The 21,359-nt window shown below is 37.7% G+C and overlaps 1 protein-coding gene across 1 annotated transcript; it reads right to left on the reverse strand.

The window, feature by feature from the left end:
• Positions 1-5,413: 5,413 nt before the first annotated feature.
• LOC113492697 (pair-rule protein odd-paired) lies at positions 5,414-20,777 on the reverse strand. The gene is made up of 2 exons (XM_026870298.1): positions 20,371-20,777; positions 5,414-6,088 (listed from the first exon to the last, which is right to left on the reverse strand). Exons 1-2 carry the CDS (start codon positions 20,675-20,677, stop codon positions 5,472-5,474), a joined length of 924 nt encoding a protein of 307 aa, XP_026726099.1. The 5' UTR covers positions 20,678-20,777; the 3' UTR covers positions 5,414-5,471.
• Positions 20,778-21,359: the final 582 nt, after the last annotated feature.

Here is a 21,359-nt window from a genome sequence, read left to right on the forward strand (position 1 = left end):
AACCATAGATAATATTTCTTATGAAAAAGTCGTCTAATAAACCAATAAAAAAATTGAATTGTACACATTTACTTAACTGTAATAATATCAATTGTTTGAATCTTAAACACAAGCTTCCCGTTAAAGTACGTACCCATGTTCCTATTTCAAAACACGATTTACCTCCCTGAAAACAAAATGGAGTCAAAATGTGATTAAAAACAAAAATATACGCAACAGTTACTCTTTGGTACAACAGGAACATGCATAGGTATAGTATAGAAATGTTCGAGACTATTAATGGCTCCTTGACTTATAAACAATAAAAATATACATTTAAATGTCACATTAAAATCTAGTTCTTATTATTACTCCAATCGGATTTAATTTCGAATAGGTATTTACATAGTTAACCCCCAACCTGTTTTCAAAAATCTAAGCTAAGGAACTTTTTATTATGACTTAATTACATTTTAAAAAGGTTCTCCAAAAGTATTTCTTATAAATTGCTTAATTAGATCCTAAAATTACATCATTAACAACTCACCTAAGTGCAATGAGAAACTTTTTACTATTGTTTATAAGATGTTCAACGTGTGAACAGAATAACAAATGCCTTAAACACGATAATATGTAAATGTGTTTACTTGCCAAATGTATTTTCGTTGTAATTGTAATGTTTGTATCGCCCGCTAGGTGGCAGCACAGCCACTTGTTGTACTGGTAAACAATACAGGGAACGTAATAACATCTCTTTAGTAAAGTCTTTCAGTTGTTAAAGCGAGACTGCATGCTTTACTGTGTACAGACTGTCTCTTTCATATCTGATATAATTCTACTTTAGGAAGTCTGTCTTACCAGCATCGTTTCCGCACCTTCGAATTTAAATTCAGAACACGTATTGAGATGTTTCAAATTCAAATTCCGAAAGGAAGTGTAACTGTCGTGAAATAAATGAAGATAAAAATGCACTTTACTATTTGTTCTTTACTTTAAACACTTGCCTTTCGGATAATATCTAAATCGATTCGTTACGTATTTGGTTCGAGCAGTATCGATAGCTATTTATACTACAGCGTAACGTTGAGTAAACATATTTATTGAATTGATAAAGAGAAAAGACAAGAGAATGCGTATCATAGCTTAATTTCGATCCCCAATTATAATCTATCCGTCGAGTGGTCAGTTTTTGTATCGAGTCAATAACAATGCGACAGACATAAAACACTGGACTTTTATAATTTACCGATTCTAATAAATAAAGATTTCAGTCCTTACAGAACGGGGCCACACGAAAAACGACCGCCCGGGTTGCATGTATTAGAATTCCCAACTCTATTGTATTTTACCATACATTCTTTTTTGCACCTCGACCGCATGCATTTGCAATTTTCATTCAGCCTGTATTAGCATGAGACTTTTTGTTTGTAACTGATTGTCCGTTCTATGATGTATATTTCTAGTTGATAAAGTGATCTATTTGAATAGGTTTTCTTTAACAGTTTGCTGTATAATGTTGTTGTGCATTAATTAATTATATTAATTCCAACTTTCCTCCTCTATTCTAGTTTTGCTGTGCCAATTAATGTAATTACACCGAAGGACAGATTTAAAAAAGTGGTTGTTCTTAAACTATCAATTAAAAAAGTAAAAATAAGGACATCAAAGATGAAACGACATGACTGTATATAACAATGTAGCTCCTGTGGGCTAGTAAACTCACTTAGACACATTAAAAGAAGTATAATATCGTAACCCAATACTGAAGGCGATACACTGAGTTATAGTCTTCGTGTGACGTCACTAACGATAAAAAACGTTACGAGTACCTACTAGATTTTTTGGCAATCTATCTGACTATAATTAAATTTCATTTGTGAGGCCTTTGAGAATATTTTGCTCTTTACACCCCTCACGTAATGTAGAGCACAAATAAAGTATCAATTGAGTATGAGTACACAAGCAAATAGCTTCTTTGACTTTATCAGTCCTGACCAGCCCAGAACCGATTTATCCAAACGTGTAATGTAATTTACAATAACTGGAATGATACACATTTTAATCTTGGTAGAGTTCCCATGTTTAGAACCTTATTTGCTTATTACCGTGACCTTCCTTTGCTGTAGAATGAAGATAAAGGAAATAGCATCATAAAGAATAGAGGTATTTGTTTGCTACCCACCTTAGGCCATGATGGTACAAAAGATTCTTACCATGTTCCTTTGTGAGATAACTGGCGCTACAATTTAGTGAACATTGCGCAGGGCCAATTTTGTTTCTCTTCTTGTAAATATCTGACACTAATTGGATGTCCGCTTTATGTTGGTAAAGTGATTTTGAAACATTTGTTTGGTAGAAGATTTTTTTGAACGTTATTTGAGCTTTTCTAGGCAAAACTATAAGATGATAATGTTCCATTACGGTAAATGACTAGTCAAATTAAAATTGTGTAAAGAATATCTAAGGCAATGTTTAAAATTTTCACTTATTTCCTCCAATATGTTTACGTCCATATATAAGGCTTTTGCCAATTTTCGTTTACATACAAGCATAACCGTTTTGAAAACATCCTTAATGAAAGGGAACCCGTTTCAATTTATAATTTATAAAACAATTTAACTTTTAAGATCCCATCTAATTAAAATAGCTACATTAAAAATGGTTTCGCCTGTAGTTGACAAGTTGACTGGTCCAGTAATTATCTCTATATTGAGCACAATGATAATACATGGGCCCTCGGTGCACTGTGGACAAAAAAGGGGATTGCCGTGTGTCGGGGCTGGGGGCGGGGCCAGGTGTCACTGGCAGGCTGCAGATCTTATCTCGGGGATGCACGCAGCTCGTCCGCGCACTACCGGTCCTGGCCGACGTCCCGACCCTCATAACAATATCTCACCCTTACCGATCAACTTGCGCATAACTCAGGGCCGCATATGCGCTTAAAGTTATAAACTTTTTATTTCGCTACTGACTCTACATTTAATACTGGTGTGTAAGTTAGACTATATTTAGCAACGAGCAACTCCTTAACTGCATATCTGTTCTTTATTTTTTTCTGACTTCAAATTAATTCAAATCAATAAAACTTTTAAATATTGTAGCGCTTTTCGATTTCTCTCGCAGTGCAAAGAATCACAGATTAGTTGATTAGTTGAAATAAGATTTAAACGCTGTACTACTTCAATTGATTGTTTACTACAAGATGCTTACAATACGTATTAATGTCATAATCAATTTTATTTGTATAGAACAGTACCGGCGCGAGCGCAATGCGCAGCGTCCGTGCGCCGGCGCATTAACTTAGCCAGCCAATTACCCGCAGTGTTCTTGGTGCACTCGGGCCGGTTCATTCCTCCACCAGCGCAATATGTTAACATATTTTTTAATTTCTCCATCGGACAGCTAAAGAGGCAATCGCGAGTTTATGCGCAGGAGTGAGATTTATAATAAGAAAACGCTCCTACCGCGCATGCACCATAAGGATCTATAAATCTTTTAAGTACTGGATCGGCCAATCCCTGTTGAGAAACGATAAATCATCCCCTCGGACAGTAAAGTCGAATCGAATACTGTTGCGCTCTCGCTCACACCCGGCGGTTCTTATGCTCTTTAGATCATTTATCATTTCTTTCTCTCGTTTCTTCTCAATGATAAATTCAATTCTCTTTTGGAATATGATTGTTCCTCGTTTTGTTATTGTGTGGTGTTTTATTGTGGGTATCGTCACGGACTTAGGTTTTTTGATCGGAATCCGATCGAAATGATCGCGAGAATTGGATTTCCATTTTAGATTTCGTGACTCGAGTGATCAATCTTTTGACTTCGTATTTGGAATACAGACTCATGTTTACGATCAAGCGCACGGCAAAAACGTTACAAATTACTGTGCCATTCTAAATTCAAGAAATTTATAATATTTATTAATATAATTATCTACTTGTGACTTCTTTCATGTTATCTCTGAAATTATTGAGGGAAGCAAGAAAGAAAATAATATATTACGGCCATTATGTTAAGAATGTTAATAATTGTATGATTATTTAATCCTGCCTTTGTGGTACATTTTAATTCGATTACTTCGAGCTTAAGTATATTACTTTGACCTTTGATTCCGTTGCTGTGATTTCTGTGAGTCATAAATAAGTGATTAGACATATCTTTAGCACTATGAGAGGTAACCTATTTATAAGCTATCCGTTATTCAGGTATTTGGGGGTTAAGTTAAAGTAATTGTTATGAAATCGAAATATTTGTTTAAGTATTTATTTTTGCTATTTACAGGGCTGTAGAAAAGACAACAATTTCGTCTTAAAATAACTTAAAATACGTAATGTTTTCTCAGTCAAATAGGTAGGTAATAATATTATATAGTACACTTTAATCTTTTCACTATCTAAAACGTCGGTCCGTGAAAAAATAGCACTATTTTCAATATAAATATACACAATATAGTTTAGGAGTCCATAGCACAATGAAGTAGCGACACTTGTATGAAATTTAAAAAGAAATCAAACCCTTAAGTCTACTATCACTGGGCATTTCCTTAAAGTATATTTTACAGAGAACTATCTAACTTAAAACTAATATTTACATACATTTAACAACCTATAAAATCGTAGTTTTATTAGACTTCGGTGCTTTGGCCACGCTGATCTTATAATTTTATTTTACAAGTCTCGTTTATTTGCTATAATCTATTTGACCGCTGACAATGTTACCCGTGCATTACATATTATGCCTGTTCAAGAATTTAAAACATTTTATATTACAAAGTAACTTTACAGTAGGTTTATCAATAGAGTGTAAAGCTGGAAAATGTATGAATAATTATTCTCTTTTCGTAAAACCAATACTATTAACAATACATCTGTTTGTACATACACAAAGGCGTGTGATAAATCACTGTCAACAATTGCAGTAAGTTGACAAAAATGTTCGTAGAGTTACCGAGTCCCGAACCCGAGTCACACACAATACTTATTCAATACAGGAATTGTGTTCCAAAAAATAAGACACTTTTACTATAGCAGAATGTTTACAGGAAATATATGACGCGCTGTAAACATTTAACTAGCGGTTATTGTTTACAACTCAGTTGTTTTACAGCAGACAAGAGAACCGAAGCTCTATTGTCCGCAGCTCACATTGTCACCGCTCTCACAAATAACTCTTTCTTAATAGTAAAGACCCAAATATTAAATATCTCTCGGACGGCTGACGTTTGGCGATGATTTTAGAAATGGTCGGATTGACTATGGACTAATTAGTTTTATAATAAGCGTAACACATTATAGACAATACTGTTCCAGAGCGCGTAGTGAACTTTTCATTCCACGTTGGTTGTGGATAGGCAAGCCATTTTATTTGGCTTAGGCAAATCCGAATAGGCTTAGTTCATAAGTCATAACACACATAAGCGTAAGACATGCAGGCTGTCAGTAATTCTCATATCAACTAATCGTCGAATGAAGAGTTCGCTAAGCGCGGTGCGGTCAGTAAGCGGCAGCAGCGCCAGAGTGGTGCATCAAGTGGTGATGGTGGTAGGACTCCTGCGTGGGGCACCACCAGTCCGGCACGCCGTGCGGCATCGTCGGCGCGGGCTGCTGGAACTGCGTCCAGTGCCCGCCGAAGCCTAGTTTGTTGTCCATCACTCCGTTCCCACCAATATTAGTGAGATGCGGGGGTTGGTTGTGGTGGGGCGGCGCCGGGGGCCTCTCGTACGGCTTCTGGTCGTGCGGGTTGAGGTATTTGTCGTTGAGGCTCTCCAGCTTGTCGGTGATGGAGGGGTGGTGGTGTGGGTGGTGGTGCGGCGCGGGCGCGGGCGGCGGCGGCGCGGCGGGGCTGGCGGCGCCCGCTGTCACGCTGACGCTGCCCGCGGACGAGGAGTCGTCTCCGTCGCTGTCGTACCGCGGGGACGCGTCGCCTGCCGCGCCGTGCACCTTCATGTGCTTGCGCAGCGACGACGGGTGCGTGTACGACTTGTCGCAGCCGTGCACGCGGCAGTTGTACGGCTTGTCTGACGTGTGCACGTGGGAGTGCTTCTTCCTATCCGAAGAGTTGGCAAACCGTCGGTCGCAGCCAGCGTACTCGCATTTGAATGGTTTCTCTCCTGATGACAAAAAACACAATTCCGTGAATCTATGTAGGCGTATTATACGTAAAGGAAACTATAAAATACGCTCGGGATCACATTTTGACATGTATCTTCTATTTTTCATTTTGGTCATGGACGCCTCAGGCCTACGCGATATAGTATGAGTACATGTAAGAGAATTCAAGAAGAGTCAGCGTTAATTTTCAATCTAAATGTAAAACTGAATATTTTATTTTTTACCACATAGAATACTAATTCCATAGAGAATATTTTCCCCGTAGTGATATACCGAAGTCGTATCTGACATAGCAATTAGAACAGGCCCGCACTAAATCCACAGTAAGAAGAAAAACGTCCAACAGCGGAGTCCGCGAATGTCCAATCACGTCATAAATAACCAGATTTGCTCGTTGTTTATAGTTTACGAGCGTAAATAAATATTCACAACAATTGCACGGGATACTTAACACAGCTATAAATCATCTTTATAAGACGACTTTGTCACATTCCCGTAACAAAGCCCGGAGTGGTTCACCTCATTCTATATTGAGCTTTATTGTGACCGCAAACGTCATATTTTCGGTTAGATGTATTCATAAGTCCTGTAACCCTGTGACAAAGGGTGCTCAACATCCGTTTTACTTCTGATAACTTGATGATGAAACGTGAACAATGAAGATAATCTCCTGGAATTGTGTTATCATACCGATGGTATCTTATTTACTTAATACCTTACTCGATTCCTTCCCGATTTATTTATGTATTTTAAGAATTATTTAGAGCAATTTTATTCCCTTTCAAAACATTTTATTTTATCCGTAACTGGACATGAACATTTATTCATTTTGGGGCAGAAAGTATAAACCAAAGAAAGGAACTAAGTTAAAAATGTTATCAGACTCACATATGAAGATACATTAAGAAAAAAACTCAATTCGAATATAACAGTTACAATGTAATAACAGTCGCTGATTGTGTAGTATCATGGACACTCGGCCGCACAAACTACAAAAGACATATATTTCCACTCCGTCTGTGATTTCGCTGTGACCCTAATTTTTTGCCGTACTTTTTTCGACCACATCAAAGTATTGATGCCTCAAGTTCACCGAATCGTGTGAGATGATATTCAATAAAATACATTATAAGTAGGAAGGTTTGGCTGGTGCGGGATACAATGTACCATTACTTATTATATTGTCGTGTTTACAAATAAACCTCTTCGGTTGTAATCCTCGGTATTGTGTTTGAAACTTGAAGATCGCGATGAGGACTCACAGATGCTAATCTCAAGTGTCTGTTAACGCTACAATAATAGGGCTTTTTAGGCGTTCCCTTACCGCAAGTTTGTATACCGAGTGAACGGATCACACGTTTTCAATAGATCGATACTTCCTTTCTTTCTGTATTCCTACTATATTTACGCATTATAAACTATCATTCAGCTTAGAACGAACAAATACGTGTAAGGAATGTTGGATATGAATATTGAATACATCGAAATATAATCTCAACTGGTGTATAGGAATATCGTGCATGGTATGTGAATGCTTTCTCGCTCTTGAGTTATTTCTCTATTAAGTTCCTATGTATTTCAACAGATAAAAGTGAACAAAACAATTCTTCAAGTCCTTGGAATAAGAATCCCTAGCTAGTACAAACAAAAAATAAATAGAGATATAAAAATCGTTATACCTAACCGCTTTGGGGAACAATAAAAACTCCTCAGTCAATACTAATGAGCCAAATACAAGATAAAAGAGTCCGAAACATGTGTCGACCGTCTAATTACTAATCGGGTGTCTCATCTTCGACGATGTTCGACACAAAAAAGGATCAACGACACATTCTATTACGATTTGATGCGTCCTCCGGGCACGCGCCGTGCTCTCCCGGGAGAATACCAACACATACCGATATGTGACTTACAAATTGATACTAGGTATTTACCGAAGATCATGCTTAAAAATTCAGAGCTTCAGGGTAGAATCAGGGAATATATAAGTTACAAGTATATTCTAATCCATCAGATTTTGGTTATCCTTGTACTATACCAACCAAAACACAACAAAAATGAGACCAAAGCAAAACAAACAATATCATGTTTATTACAGCTCCGTAGTATACAAAAATCATGTTGAAATTGTTTCTTTAAACATTTAGTGTCAAAATAAAAACAAAGTGACCATCAGATGGGAATGCACTTCGTGAATTCGTCGCGTTCCGCGCCGGGACACCGGCTAGGGTCAGATGCTTATCTTAAACGGCTGTATCACCCACAGGAGACACTTTTTTGTTACGTTATTATCGATGTGAAACTTTATCTCATGTTTTTTAAAAGGAGTTTTGTGACGGATTCAATCCATGTTAAGATAACGATTTACAATACGGTTAGCTTTAAATTAAACCAGATTATCAAGATGTAATTTACAGCCGTGAAGTTATACAAGTCAATTTAATAGTATTAAGCGGTACGCAAGTTAAGCTCGGGCAAATCCAGTTGGCACATCGCCTAGCCCAAATTACTCTGCGGTATTGAGTTACAAATCGCTACTTAAGTGCGCTCTGCTGTGAAAACAAGCTTTTTAGAAATAGCGCGAGTGATGTGAAACCTGACACAGTCGGCCTTTGCACCCAAATTGTGGTAAATGGCTTTAGGTGAGTTTGGAGAAAAAACAATCGCAGTTCACCAGGTGTCGGGTTGCTAAAACGCAAATAATCCCGTACAAAATACTATTTATTGCTTCGAAAGTATAATTAAATGAATGTTTATCATTCGTGTGTCTGGTCGACTACTGGCCGCTTGCTTGTCATCACCTTGAATAATAATTGGACGACACTTGATATCCGTGCACCTGTTTCTTTGAGAATATTTTCATTTGACATTAAAGCGGAATTTGCTTAAATCACGGTGACGCCAATAATTAAGATAAAACAAAATGTGGTGTCAATCTCAGACAGCGGCTGTATTATATGGATTTTATAAATGCTTTCAAGTTACTTAATTAACGGAAATTTTTATATGAAAGTAAATTTTTATAAGGTTGCAGCTGTGGTTAGCATTGTTTGAGCTTACACATAATGTGAGTAATGTGTACAAAACCATCATGTTTTCTACATTTCCATCTGATACATTCTTATGATCTTGATCGAGGCTCTCCCTCTTGCATTGAAACCGTTTACATCGATCTATTATTTGGGACATTAAGCCATGAACGCCGCTCATTGTTTCAATCTTTATTAAACGTTACATATCCAAGCTAATTCAATCTCCAATAGACGCTAATAAGCGGCGGATGACTGGGCGAATGGCCGCAGCCCGCGCCAGACATGACCACGCTCCATGTTCCGTCTGACCCACAATACTAATCGCTACATACAATACACCATATCTAGAACACCCACTATATTCAATTAAAACAATAACACGACCCACACAAGCATCCTATACAAATCCCAACAACTGATTGACGACATCGACAGCTCTTCCCAGAAAACCGTTTTCTTTCGCATATCTAAAGCCAGTTTCGTACAACGTGCATAATGATTTATGATGTACCTTTTATCCGAAACGTATTTCGAATTAGAAAGATATATTAATATCTTCATTTTTTCCACTTCTCAGAGAATAAGGGCCCTCGTCCGGGGAGCACAAAAAGAATAGCCGGGGTCGGCGCGCGGCGCATTCGGCGCCCAACGACCGTGTGACAAGGTGCTTTATGCGGACGATTATGAGCAGACCGAATAATGTTCCGATACCCGATAAATATCTGCCAACTCATACAAAAGCATCCCAATAAAAATATAATAGTAAATGTAGCAACAACACGGGCCACAAACTGCACAGTCATATCTCGCTGATAAATATAAATTAAAATGAAAACGTATAGCTCGGGAGGAAGAGGGACGGAGAACCTTCTGTGAACGAAAACAAATTAAAACTGATATAACATTCAAATGCGCACGCGCAGGTTAGTCGATGCTTGTGGAAAATCGAACATGTAGCGAGGACCGGCAGAGTGGTCAGGTCCAGTATGAGGCCTTTTTTGTCGCACTGGAGCATCCCTGTGATTCACGACGACGCGACGGCCCGTGAGACCTCGGACCGCTTTCATTACCTATTACAATAATTCACTCATTCAACCTCATTTAATAATGTTTGTATTTTGCGCCAATTAAAAAATACAAACTGAATAAAATAAGCATTTTAATTATTCAGGTATTGCCATAAGTGTCGAACATGTCATTTACTGTCATAATAACTCGTATGAGACCTATTTGTGAATTCAATGCACGGCTTTGAATCGCTAGAAATAGTAGTAAGTGAAGTGAATAATGTAATGATTGCTATAAATAGTATTAAGGGGTAGGCGTTTTTTGTAAGTTCTTGAAACAATTTACTACACCTTGACATAGTTAGTTTATTCCTAGGGTTAGATGACGATAATAGCGGTTCCCGTGTGGCTGCGTGCCAGTGAATTAAAGTGCCTTCGCATTGTTCAGTCTGCAACTCAGAAACTACCATCCGTCTTGCTCTGATAGGTATCTGCTGAGAATGCGCGACAAGGACTGGGAAGTATATATTGTGGCTGTTGTCTTAGAAGAAATGAAAAGGCTTTCATTGTCACATACATTATGGTTTTCTCATTTTAGGTGCTACCTTGTGCGGATTTCTGGTTGCCAGGGTTTCCTATCGTATTTATTTTCAGGCATTCGTAATACGATTTCGTATTGAAGAATGTATGGAATGCAATCTTTATGGTAGCATCCTGACGTGTAAGTTAAGGTTTTTCCAGTTCATAGGAAAAGAGAAGTTAAAAATGTTAATACATAATACAAATGCATCTATATAAATACATAGTGCAGACCAGGATTGTGGATCCATCACACATAACTCTAATATGATCTTTGTTTTCTCATCGACGCTTAATAATTTAGTTCCCAGACGATTTTGTAGATAAACAATATTGTACAAGGTTGAACATAAAAAAGTACAAAACACGTAAGCGGGCAGGGCACGCTCGTCAATCCTTACGTCAAGCGTTTTGACAGCCCTAACCGGCATCACCGCTCCTCTGCCAGAAAAAATACAAGAAATAATATCACAAGCTGACTTCTTATAAAATTAGGCGGATGTAAAAAACTAATTCAGTTTTGCTTACATTAATAAGATCCGCCTAAAATAAATGTAACAACAATTTATGTTTTCCTGGACTACAGAAACGGCTATTCCAACTTAAACGAGACTTGACAAGTTAATTAATATCGCTACAATTACCTAATATTTATTTAATTTACGATTTCTCAGAAACGAGAAAATTGTAGTGGAGTCATAAATTAATGAACAGTTATGGAAAATGATGTCACGACGCACTTTAAGACTACATTGAAGTTATAAAAGAAATGTTTATACAATTACGTGTAGGATTTAAGGCAGGCGCCGTCAACGATGCTGCGTCGTGTCATAAGATGTGCGATAACTTATCACTGCGTTAAAATCTACGAGAGATGGACGGGCACGCGAGCGTTTTAATAAAATGAACTTAAATTTGAATATCAAAATGTTTGTGGGAAACTTGCTTGGGAATTGAGACGCGTCAATACCCCGTAAAAGATATTTTACTGGGGTTTGATACAAAAATAATTAATTTTCCTTTTATAAAACGTGTATTTCGAAATCATAAAATTCCAATGTTCAGAGACAAGTATCTTATCCGTCTAAGCACGACATAGTTATTTTAAGACATTTGTAAAAATCAAATTTTAATTAATTTATTCTCCACACAATACTCTAATATTTTTATGAGGCAGAGTAATTTCTATAAGCCACATTAAATATAGCTTACAAGTCACAACTAATCAATTTATTGAACTTTTATTAAGTAACAAAGAATGAAAAATGTAGAGAATATGAAGATACGTCGCGGACGCGAGGCGGGATCGTTTTATTAATTGAGCCTGTTGGTATCGCATTTCTCGGTATTTGGGCTTCACTTGCAGGATACCCGGCCCATACCGACCAGTGGCAGAATATGGACCTGTTTTATGTACTGATTTATTGTAAGGCCCCTCACATATATCGGTAAACGATTACACATCCAAAATAAATAACACAACTTGAAGTCTAAATGAATAATTAAAGTTATTCCGACTCGCTCGCTCGTTTCAAATTTAGTAATTGCACGTGCAAATATTTCGTCGCTGCGCAAATAAACGGAATAAATACCATTCATTAAATGATTAAGGGTTACTTTAGCTAAGTTCGTAATCATTGTCCGCATCGTTTCCTTCCAGCTCCATGAATATTAATATGTTCACAAATCATAAATATTATAATTTTGCGGCATGTCGTACGCAAGTCGCCCAATAAATCGGTTAGGTTATGTATTTGTTCGGGCCGGCGTGTCCACTCAACACCCACGCAGGATCGTGTTTCAGCCCCCGGGCACATTTTTGGGACAAACCAATATTTCTAACGAATATTAATAGTCTGTTTTGTTTTATTTGTAACATGTTTAATTTTTGTTTTGAACGCGCCCACATTCCTCGCGCGCTGCACATTCCTTTAGGAATTTTTATTCGCATTTGATTTTATGATGGATTTTTATTATTAGTTTTAGTTGCGCTCTTACGCAGGCTAAGTATTATTTAAATATCACATTGCATTAGAGGAAAATGCCGGGAATATTCCGTTAATCAAGCGAGCTCATTATGGTAATCATTATCTCTACATGAGTATTTATTGCTGTTTCAATATGTTTTGTAATCGAAGTCAACGATTGGTAAAATATCGTTTTATATGTACATAAGTAATATAAACTGTATGTTTGTTCTTTCCTCTATCGTATAGTAAAAACACGTGTACAGCTACTGCTCAGGTATCTCCCGAGATCCAAGTGTTCAAAATCAGTGGAATACAACTTTTTATCGTTGTGTTAACATTTCGATTGTTGTCTGATTCTGTCGATCGATGCGTTCTATCGAGATTTTTTCGCGAGCGGTGTTAAATACTAAGGGCTGACACAAACATAGCGTATTTGGTAACTTTTTATGAGAACACAGGTGCTCTTAAATTGTTATAGGAATGTACTTTACGATGGACGCCGAAGGAAACGAGAACGTAGAAAGTTCAATAAATATGTATTTTATACCTCGAGTGATACAATAGAGCCCTACTCGGTGTTGTATATAGTAGTGATTTAGAAGTCGACCGTTTAACATGATAGTAGCAGCCAGGAGCAAGTGAAAATAAATATCAAAGATAGTTCAGTGGTTGTCGAGCCGCGTTGTCGGCGATATCACACACAACCATACATATTGATACCAGTGAGGTGTCGGCGAAAAAACGCATGAATGATGCAGTGAGACCCTCCGCGGTCGCCCTACAAGACGAAAGAATTTCGCACACTTAGGAACCTCAAAGCGCAAAATGTTTTTCTCGGCGATTTCAAATCGGCTGATAGCTCATTTAATTTAATGAGCCACCTATTCGATAAGATCAAAAAAGCACATCACTACAAACCCAAACTATTTAGTCGCTCGCTCTGCATAACTTAACCTACTCGCTGCGCTTCTGACTGAATTATTAAGGCTGTGTTACCTAATAGACCTCACGAGAGGAATATGGGATGGCAAACTATGTAACAATAACATTTGAGTGTAGAATCCTGAATGTAGTTAGAAATATAACTATAAAACCATCATGAAACCGGCAGGGTGTTTGAACAATCAGACCGATTACAATGTTCTTCCAAGACATATAATTAGCATAATCAGAATAAATTAAATTAACATAAAATCCACACAAATACGTGATAACAAAAACAAATCTGTCACTATAAAATGCGCGCATAGATAGTAAAGTGTCAGAGGGAACGATTGTAATAAGATAGTAGGGGCGAGCGAGGCGGGCGTAGGCAGAGCCAACACTAGTGCATCCCGCCGTTCCCAACCTATTGTTACGTTGCAACCGTGCACAATTTATGTTAACCTGGTACCACGACTTGTTACAAACACATGGCAAAACAACTCGCCCATAAAATAGAAGGATGCTACAATCGTATGAAGCAACCTTCAGTGAAAATATTTTGATCTCTGCCACAATAAATTAAACCCATTGTCTAGACGGTTTCTAATTTAATCTAAGATTAATTTGTCTAGAAACTTAGTCGGTATTTCTCAGTTTGTGATCTGATTCTATTTTTTATCTAAATGGTTTCTTTGATTTATTAAAATAGTGTAAATAAAATATTGAATAATTAGATCGTCAGTAAAAGCTGTCGATGTTCCATGACTAAATGATTCGTTGTTGGGCGTGTCGGGCGGATATTACTAATACTTCGGATGTGTTCCCGATTAGCTGGCGGACGAGACCAGGTGAAACGCTGCCTCTAGTTGATTGATTGTCTGCTCTCGATACTTAAAGCGGCCAACAACAGACTCGTGATCGGATTCGAGATAATTTCATTATCGAATTGTTTGTATTATATGAAAAATGTCTAGACGAAGAAGAGAGATTGTTGCTGATCAATCAACACAAATTGCAATTCGAATTCAGTTTTAAATATTTAAATTGAAAACAAAACGAATGTTTGAATATAATGCTCTGTGGCCAGCATATTGTATTGACACGTTTTACTCATTATAATTAAAAGCTCTCCATTGGATGTCAACGCAACGTTAAAATGAGTGTTTTTGAACGATGAATAAATAATTACTCAAATCGTGATGGAAGATTGGAATCGCTGTTGTGGCATTTGAGATTCTGTTCAATGTGATTCAGCAAGGAATCGCTGCTTGCAGTCCGATGCGTTCCGATTCGCGTATCATGGTGAAGCTAAGGACTTTTTGTGCGCACTCCGATACCCTGTTCGCACTATCTCTTTGACGTTTAGCGAAATTCTCGAACAGATAAAAACAATTTTCAAGTTTCAAGGAATGCTCAGGTGTCTGCTAAACGTGTCTTTGCTTGCAGCGCAATTTTTTATTTTCCACGTATCCAAGCAAAGTCTTGTTTTATTAATATCACTTGCTCGTCTATTGAGGTTGTCGTGAAGCATTATTTATTCAAGAAAAACTTTGAATTTCAAATTAATATATTGCGTACTTAGGGATATGATTGTATGTAATTCACTGAGCGTAGTCACTTCAGCGCTGTGTCACAGCAAAGAGGGGATGTCGTGGGTTGACAAAGAGATAAAAAAATAAAGCGCTTAACGCTTTCATTGTCTACTGGTGTACAATATCTATGGCGTGGTGTGGGGTAGCAAGTGTGTACATCATGCAGGACGCGTGCATGTGTGCGTTACGTGTTGCACATAAGTGTGTGTATTGAGGGTTGTAATGTTACTACTGACGAGGGCTTGGCCACGCCCAGCGAATTATGGTTTGTTATGATTGTAAATTCTGATTTCAATTTAAGACAGTCTGAACTCTATACTAATTATTTATAAAATTAACTGTTTTTGGAAAATACACCAATATTATTTTATTTTTCTAGAAGATTACTACTATTACAGGATTAAAAAAATATATATATGACAGGGTGAAAATATTCAAGACTATTTAGTAGCTACCAAGCTCCTCAGTAAACTGATAAATACAGCCTAGTTTCAGTGACCGATACAAATTGTGCATACTGCATACTACCAAGCAAAGTTTTAGAATAACTGGACGTTAAATCCCCTCTGATATATTCAACACACACATACACAACTCTATTGTGTTCGGATCATTTTTTATACAATTTATCAATCCGGGGCAGATGGTCCCTGGATCACATAAACACCTTTGAAAAGCTCCCAACTATTATAGGGTTACAACATTATCATATGTGGATAAAATGGCCGAATTCACTGAACATAGCTCGTTATATCTTAAGGTGGAACATGTTTTAATTGAATAGTTTGATTCATAAAATTAATTACCGTCATATCATCTATTAGTCGCGCTTAATCTTTTTCAATTAATTAAAAAAATATAGTTAATAGTAATAAGGTTATGTAGTCATAAATACTCTTTGGAGGCAAAATCAAGATCTATAAATTATTTTGTTAATTATCTGTAGGTATATGACTGTGTTAAATGTATGAGAGCATCTTAAGATAAAAGATCCGCAGTAAAAGGTTTTATGATTAATTAATGAGTAAAGACTTCATCAAAACTTGATTACTTCCGTTTAACATTGAAAATGGAATAAGAAAACTAGCCAAGTATATTACAGTCAGACTCGCGACATTAAGGTAGATAGGCTAAAGGAACATAATTTCTCTCCCATCAAATTTATGACCGCAGCAACCTTATTATTTAACCTTAATGTTTTTATTACGAAATCATGCAGTAGTTGTTTAAGAGAATTTGAATATCTAAAAAACTTGATAATGTTCTATTCTTGCGGTTGGTACGTAGAAGCAATTGCAACAATTTAGCCTAGAACTATGGTTAAATACAGGCAAACTGAACAAGTTCAACTTGCAACAATTACAGGTATTGAGAGCTTCTTTTTTCAACAGCTGGCGCGCAATTAGACGAATATGTAGCATGTTCTTGTACATGGTTGTAAGCAGGTGACTTAATTCCAGTTATTCCTTCGACTAGCTATTACCAAGTAATTCTAATTGCCCGAGTTGGGCCATAAAGAGGTCGTTAAATGTTACTATCATAATAAAATATTAATAAAAGTACAATATGACTTGTATATCAAAATTAAATAGTATATTTTTTAGACGCGGAAGGGTAAGAGAGCCAGGTGTCATGGCGCTATCACGATATTTGGAAAAGTCTCATAAAAAATAGAAATAAAAAATATTGTTTTTTGATTAAACTCAACTCGAAACTGCGTCCATACTAATCCTACGAAAGTGAGACATTGAAAATGCATTTTCTTTCCCTACTTCTTACTACGATGTTCTTTACGTAACATTGGCACCTCCACAGAGTAAAAATATACAAAAATTAAAAGGGTTCCTATTACTCGTAAAAACAGCAATTACAAGCCGTCAAAGCCACCTGACTGAAACAAAACTAAAGTAACATAAGCTTTTGATGTTGACGAGTGAATTACATGTTTGTTTGTGCAAGCCAAGTGCTGCAGTCGACAGCCCCGGCACAACGGGCACAGGAAGGGTCCCGTATTGTTTGCAAAATATTTTGAAAGCGTCATTTTATACGGCATATTAGGCACTGCGTTTGATAGTCGGGGGATGTCTTTACCGGGCGAAATCATATCATCATTAAAGTATTGTGAACACCCCTCTCTAGCCGAACCACAGCGTAGCTGACGACTCTATGAAATAATTCGAAATTCAATTTTAATATACTGCCAGTACAATATTAGTTCTACATTCATTTTATATTGCACAAGTTTTATGAATATTAAGTTTATTTAAATTAGGTCTCCACCTTATTTATATCATCATAAAAATAACTTTATAAATACACCTTTGAATGTGGTTTTGGTTACAGTCATTTATATGAAATAAATCATATCGTGTCCTTTTGAGGATCGCTTTATCAGGTTAATTTTGTGTTAATGTTTCTTTAATATTTTTAGATGCCTACACACTGTGTTATTTACTGAAAATATTACTTTTAATACCTAAGTTGTAGAACAAATTAATATCGAAATCCCTATAATAATGTTTAAATCTTCCTTACATAGGAAAATGACTGTGCCCAGCAGAGGAGCGTTACTGGGTTTTTATCACAGAAGGGATAAGATAAGAAGTCACTACATTTTTATTTAATGATCTTTGGTGTTACATTTTCTAAGATTTAGTTATGTAAGTAGTAGTAGTATGGTGAGTAGGTATAGTAAAGTAAATATTAAACAAACTGAATCCTACGACCTGGAACTTAGAGTAGATTTCAATTTAATCGAAATACAAATCCTACAGCTCTCGAACTTAGATTTCAAAGGCTTAGAACTCAACTTTTTGTATTATTTAATTTCCTTGATTAAGTGTTTCATAAATAATTGGTGTTTGTGGGCGTTTGTCCGCCGGCGTTTGACACGACGCGTGCTAACGCTCCCCCGGGCGACTTAGCCAAGGCTCAGATCTTAACGCCTAATAACAATATTTTAATCTTAAATACTGATGATGATTTAATGAACAAATGATTTATTTATTTTGTATTCCTTAAACGGTTGATCAAGGTTTTTGAGCTTAGTGTTAAGTGACTCAGCTCTTAATATAAATGTAATTTAGAATCTAACTAAAAGGATATAAGATGTGTGATTTTTTAGTTAATATTTTAGTTAATTATTATCCTTTACTGATTTTGGTTTTATTTGCTACGTACTTACAGGCACTTGCCTAATGATATAGTTTCTTAGTATTAATAATATACAAAAATCAAACATTAGTACATATAATTATAAAGGTTTATTCGTATTTAATAAGTTGTTATTGTCAGAGAAACTCTAGACCAAGCCTTAACACACTTTCAGATAAGGTTACAAGACCTACTAAATATTTAAGATACTGTTTATTAATAACCTTTTTAAGGCATTCAGGTGCAGCATATTACTTTTTAATTTGCGGCTTTTTTTAACTACATAAAATGGCCGACAGCGCATGAAAACTTCATCAAATTATTAAAGTTTCTAAAACTCACAAATGTATTATGTAAAAATGGGAAAGTGTTGCCCTCAGCACATTGCTAATTTTGTGTCATCTATCGATAGTTTCAGGTTGCAGTAAATAGTTTGTATCAAAAGCCATTTGACTATACCATCAACATTATTTGAGGTGTGGTTGTCGTCAACGGATCTTGTGTTATTTTCAACCTACTTCTGGATGAACCAATTTTGTTGATACTTATTCATTTAAACGTGGAATAGCTGTCATTTGGTCCCATAAAAAATCATCAAGTTTTGCTCAGTCGATTTTGACTTGAAGTCGGCTGTTAGTTTTATTGATAAAACAATATTGTTTTGGTTTTTGTAGAATTTACCCAGGAGTTTCTTATCAGGTACCTATTATTTTCCTTAATAGTAGACCAAGATGACGATAGAGGACAGTTCCTATAGGCACGTACATACGAGTATATACCTATAAACTTTTAAACACTCAGATGTTAAGAAAGGAATAAATGCTCTTTAATTTATTTTTCTAAGCAGAAGTGGATGGAGGAAGTCTATTGCTGTTATTGCTCTTTTGCGTGTTGAAGTTTATACAGAAATAGCTCGATCTGATACAAATACTAAGAAGCACGCAATCCCATGTAGGAATGTTTTAATTTAAAGTTCCAAACATGTTTCAAAGGTTATTAAACAACAATAAATTTTGGGTGGGCTTTTGTGTCATAAATACATTATTAACCTATTTTAAGGTGAAGAGGCCTCACCTACCCGATGTTTGAACTGGACTAATTAAATATATAATAATCAGCAGCAGACCCCAACTCAATATGGTTTTACACAGCCTTCAGAGTAATTTATAGCCACCCATAAAACAATTCTTCAAAGTTCCCCACAAAAAGGTTTCGTCTATTCAAAAGCCCCTCAGAGATAATAGAGGACGGGGGCACAGGACAAAAGTCTGGATGCAACACTAAAAAGTGACGAAAAGAAAAAAATAAAACCAGCTGGTCAGTTCCTCGACGCCGGCTATACAAATTCCTTTCCCGTTCCCTTAAAAATCGATATTTAAAGTTAAGTACCAATACTTTACCAATAACAATGCTACGCCGTGCGACGGAGTCAAGACACGAGGAGCCCGGCCCAACAACTGGACATTTTAATTTACGATCGCTTTTTTTTTATCTAACATACGCAGTTCAGATGAATCTTTCGACTTTTGTAATGAATTGAAAAATGGAGTTCCGAGTTAAACGACTTTTTGTCCTTGCCTACTGAGAAATAGACTTCACAAGTCGACGTGGACATTTATAGGACGCGCGTTAGCTCCGTTGTTTGTGCTGGAGATCGAGTTACAAGGATGTTCTTTGATAGTTTGTTGTGTGTCAGTTGTCATTGTGTCGGTTTGGTTATTGTTGAGGCGTTCTCGGATATATCGCAACAGTGGGCTTCAGTCAGCCGCAGGCCCCACCGGCCGCGGGGGGCGGTTCATTATGAATTAATGAGAGTCGAAATGTTTCGCCAGATCAACGCTCGTCCGCTTGAATGGCTTTGACATCTTACTACGGATACGCCGGACGTGAAACACTTCACTCTCCACGAGACTAATCAATTAAGTCTTAGAAACAGATTTTTTCACTCGACTTATGCATTAGATGAAGGATAAAGTTGTAAATGGTATAAGTAGGTATTAATAATAATATTCAGATGTACTTACCAGTATGTGTTCGTTTGTGTATTTTGAGGTTTTCTGATCTGGCGAATACTTTCCCACATCCAGGGAAGGGGCAAGGGAATGGTTTCTCTCCTGTGTGCACGCGGATGTGATTCACCAATTTGTATTTCGCCTTGAATGGTCGTCCGTTTCGCGAGCAGCCCTGCCAGAAGCACGCGTGCGTCGTGCACTCGGGCCCACCGACATGCTCCACTGTCAGATGCGTCACGATCTCGTGCATGCTCGAGAACAGTTTGTTACACAACTTTCGTGGCGGCGGCTGTTCAGGATCTAGCCACTGACAGCGCATGTCTCGTCGAGGCGGCGCGCGCACGTAGCGCAAGAAGGCGTGCGGGGCGTGCGCATGCGCGTGCGGCACCAGCGGCGGCGCGGCGCCCTGGTAGTGCACGTCGCCGCGCCACTCCCAGCTCTGGTCCAGCGGCTGCTGCGGGAACAGCTCGCCGCAGCCGCTGTACTCGCGCAGGTAGCCGGGCTGGTACGAGTGCAGCGGGTAGGGCTGGTAGTGCGGCGGGTGGTGCGGCGGCGGCGGGTGCGGCGCGGCGGCGCGGTGCTGCGCGCCCACGCCGCACGCCGGCTGCGGGGACATCTTCAGCCCATACGAGGCGAGGTGCGCGTGGTTGGTCTCGAGGAAGGCATTCATGGCGGGGGTGGCCGGCGCCGGCGCATAGCCCCATTCGCCCGCCACCATCCACGCGGCGGGGTATCCCCGCTGATGACGGCTCTGGAAACTGCGTCGTTACCGACGCTCGACGAGGCCGCTGCCGTGGGCTAGCACGCTTCACTACACCCGATGTCCTTGGTTCGTAATCCTCGGGTAGCAAAGCGATGTCAGTAGTTTGATGCCCTGGTAAAGATGATAGAAAGTAATTATAATTCTGCTACTTAAAGAAAATTTAAGGGCTCCAAGATCACAAGCAAAAAATAAATGAACCTCAAAGTATCATAACGTTCCGAGACAAATTCAAAACCAT

The sequence above is a fragment of the Trichoplusia ni genome, chromosome 4 (assembly GCF_003590095.1).
Source record: "Trichoplusia ni isolate ovarian cell line Hi5 chromosome 4, tn1, whole genome shotgun sequence".
NCBI classification, from domain to species: domain Eukaryota; kingdom Metazoa; phylum Arthropoda; class Insecta; order Lepidoptera; family Noctuidae; genus Trichoplusia; species Trichoplusia ni.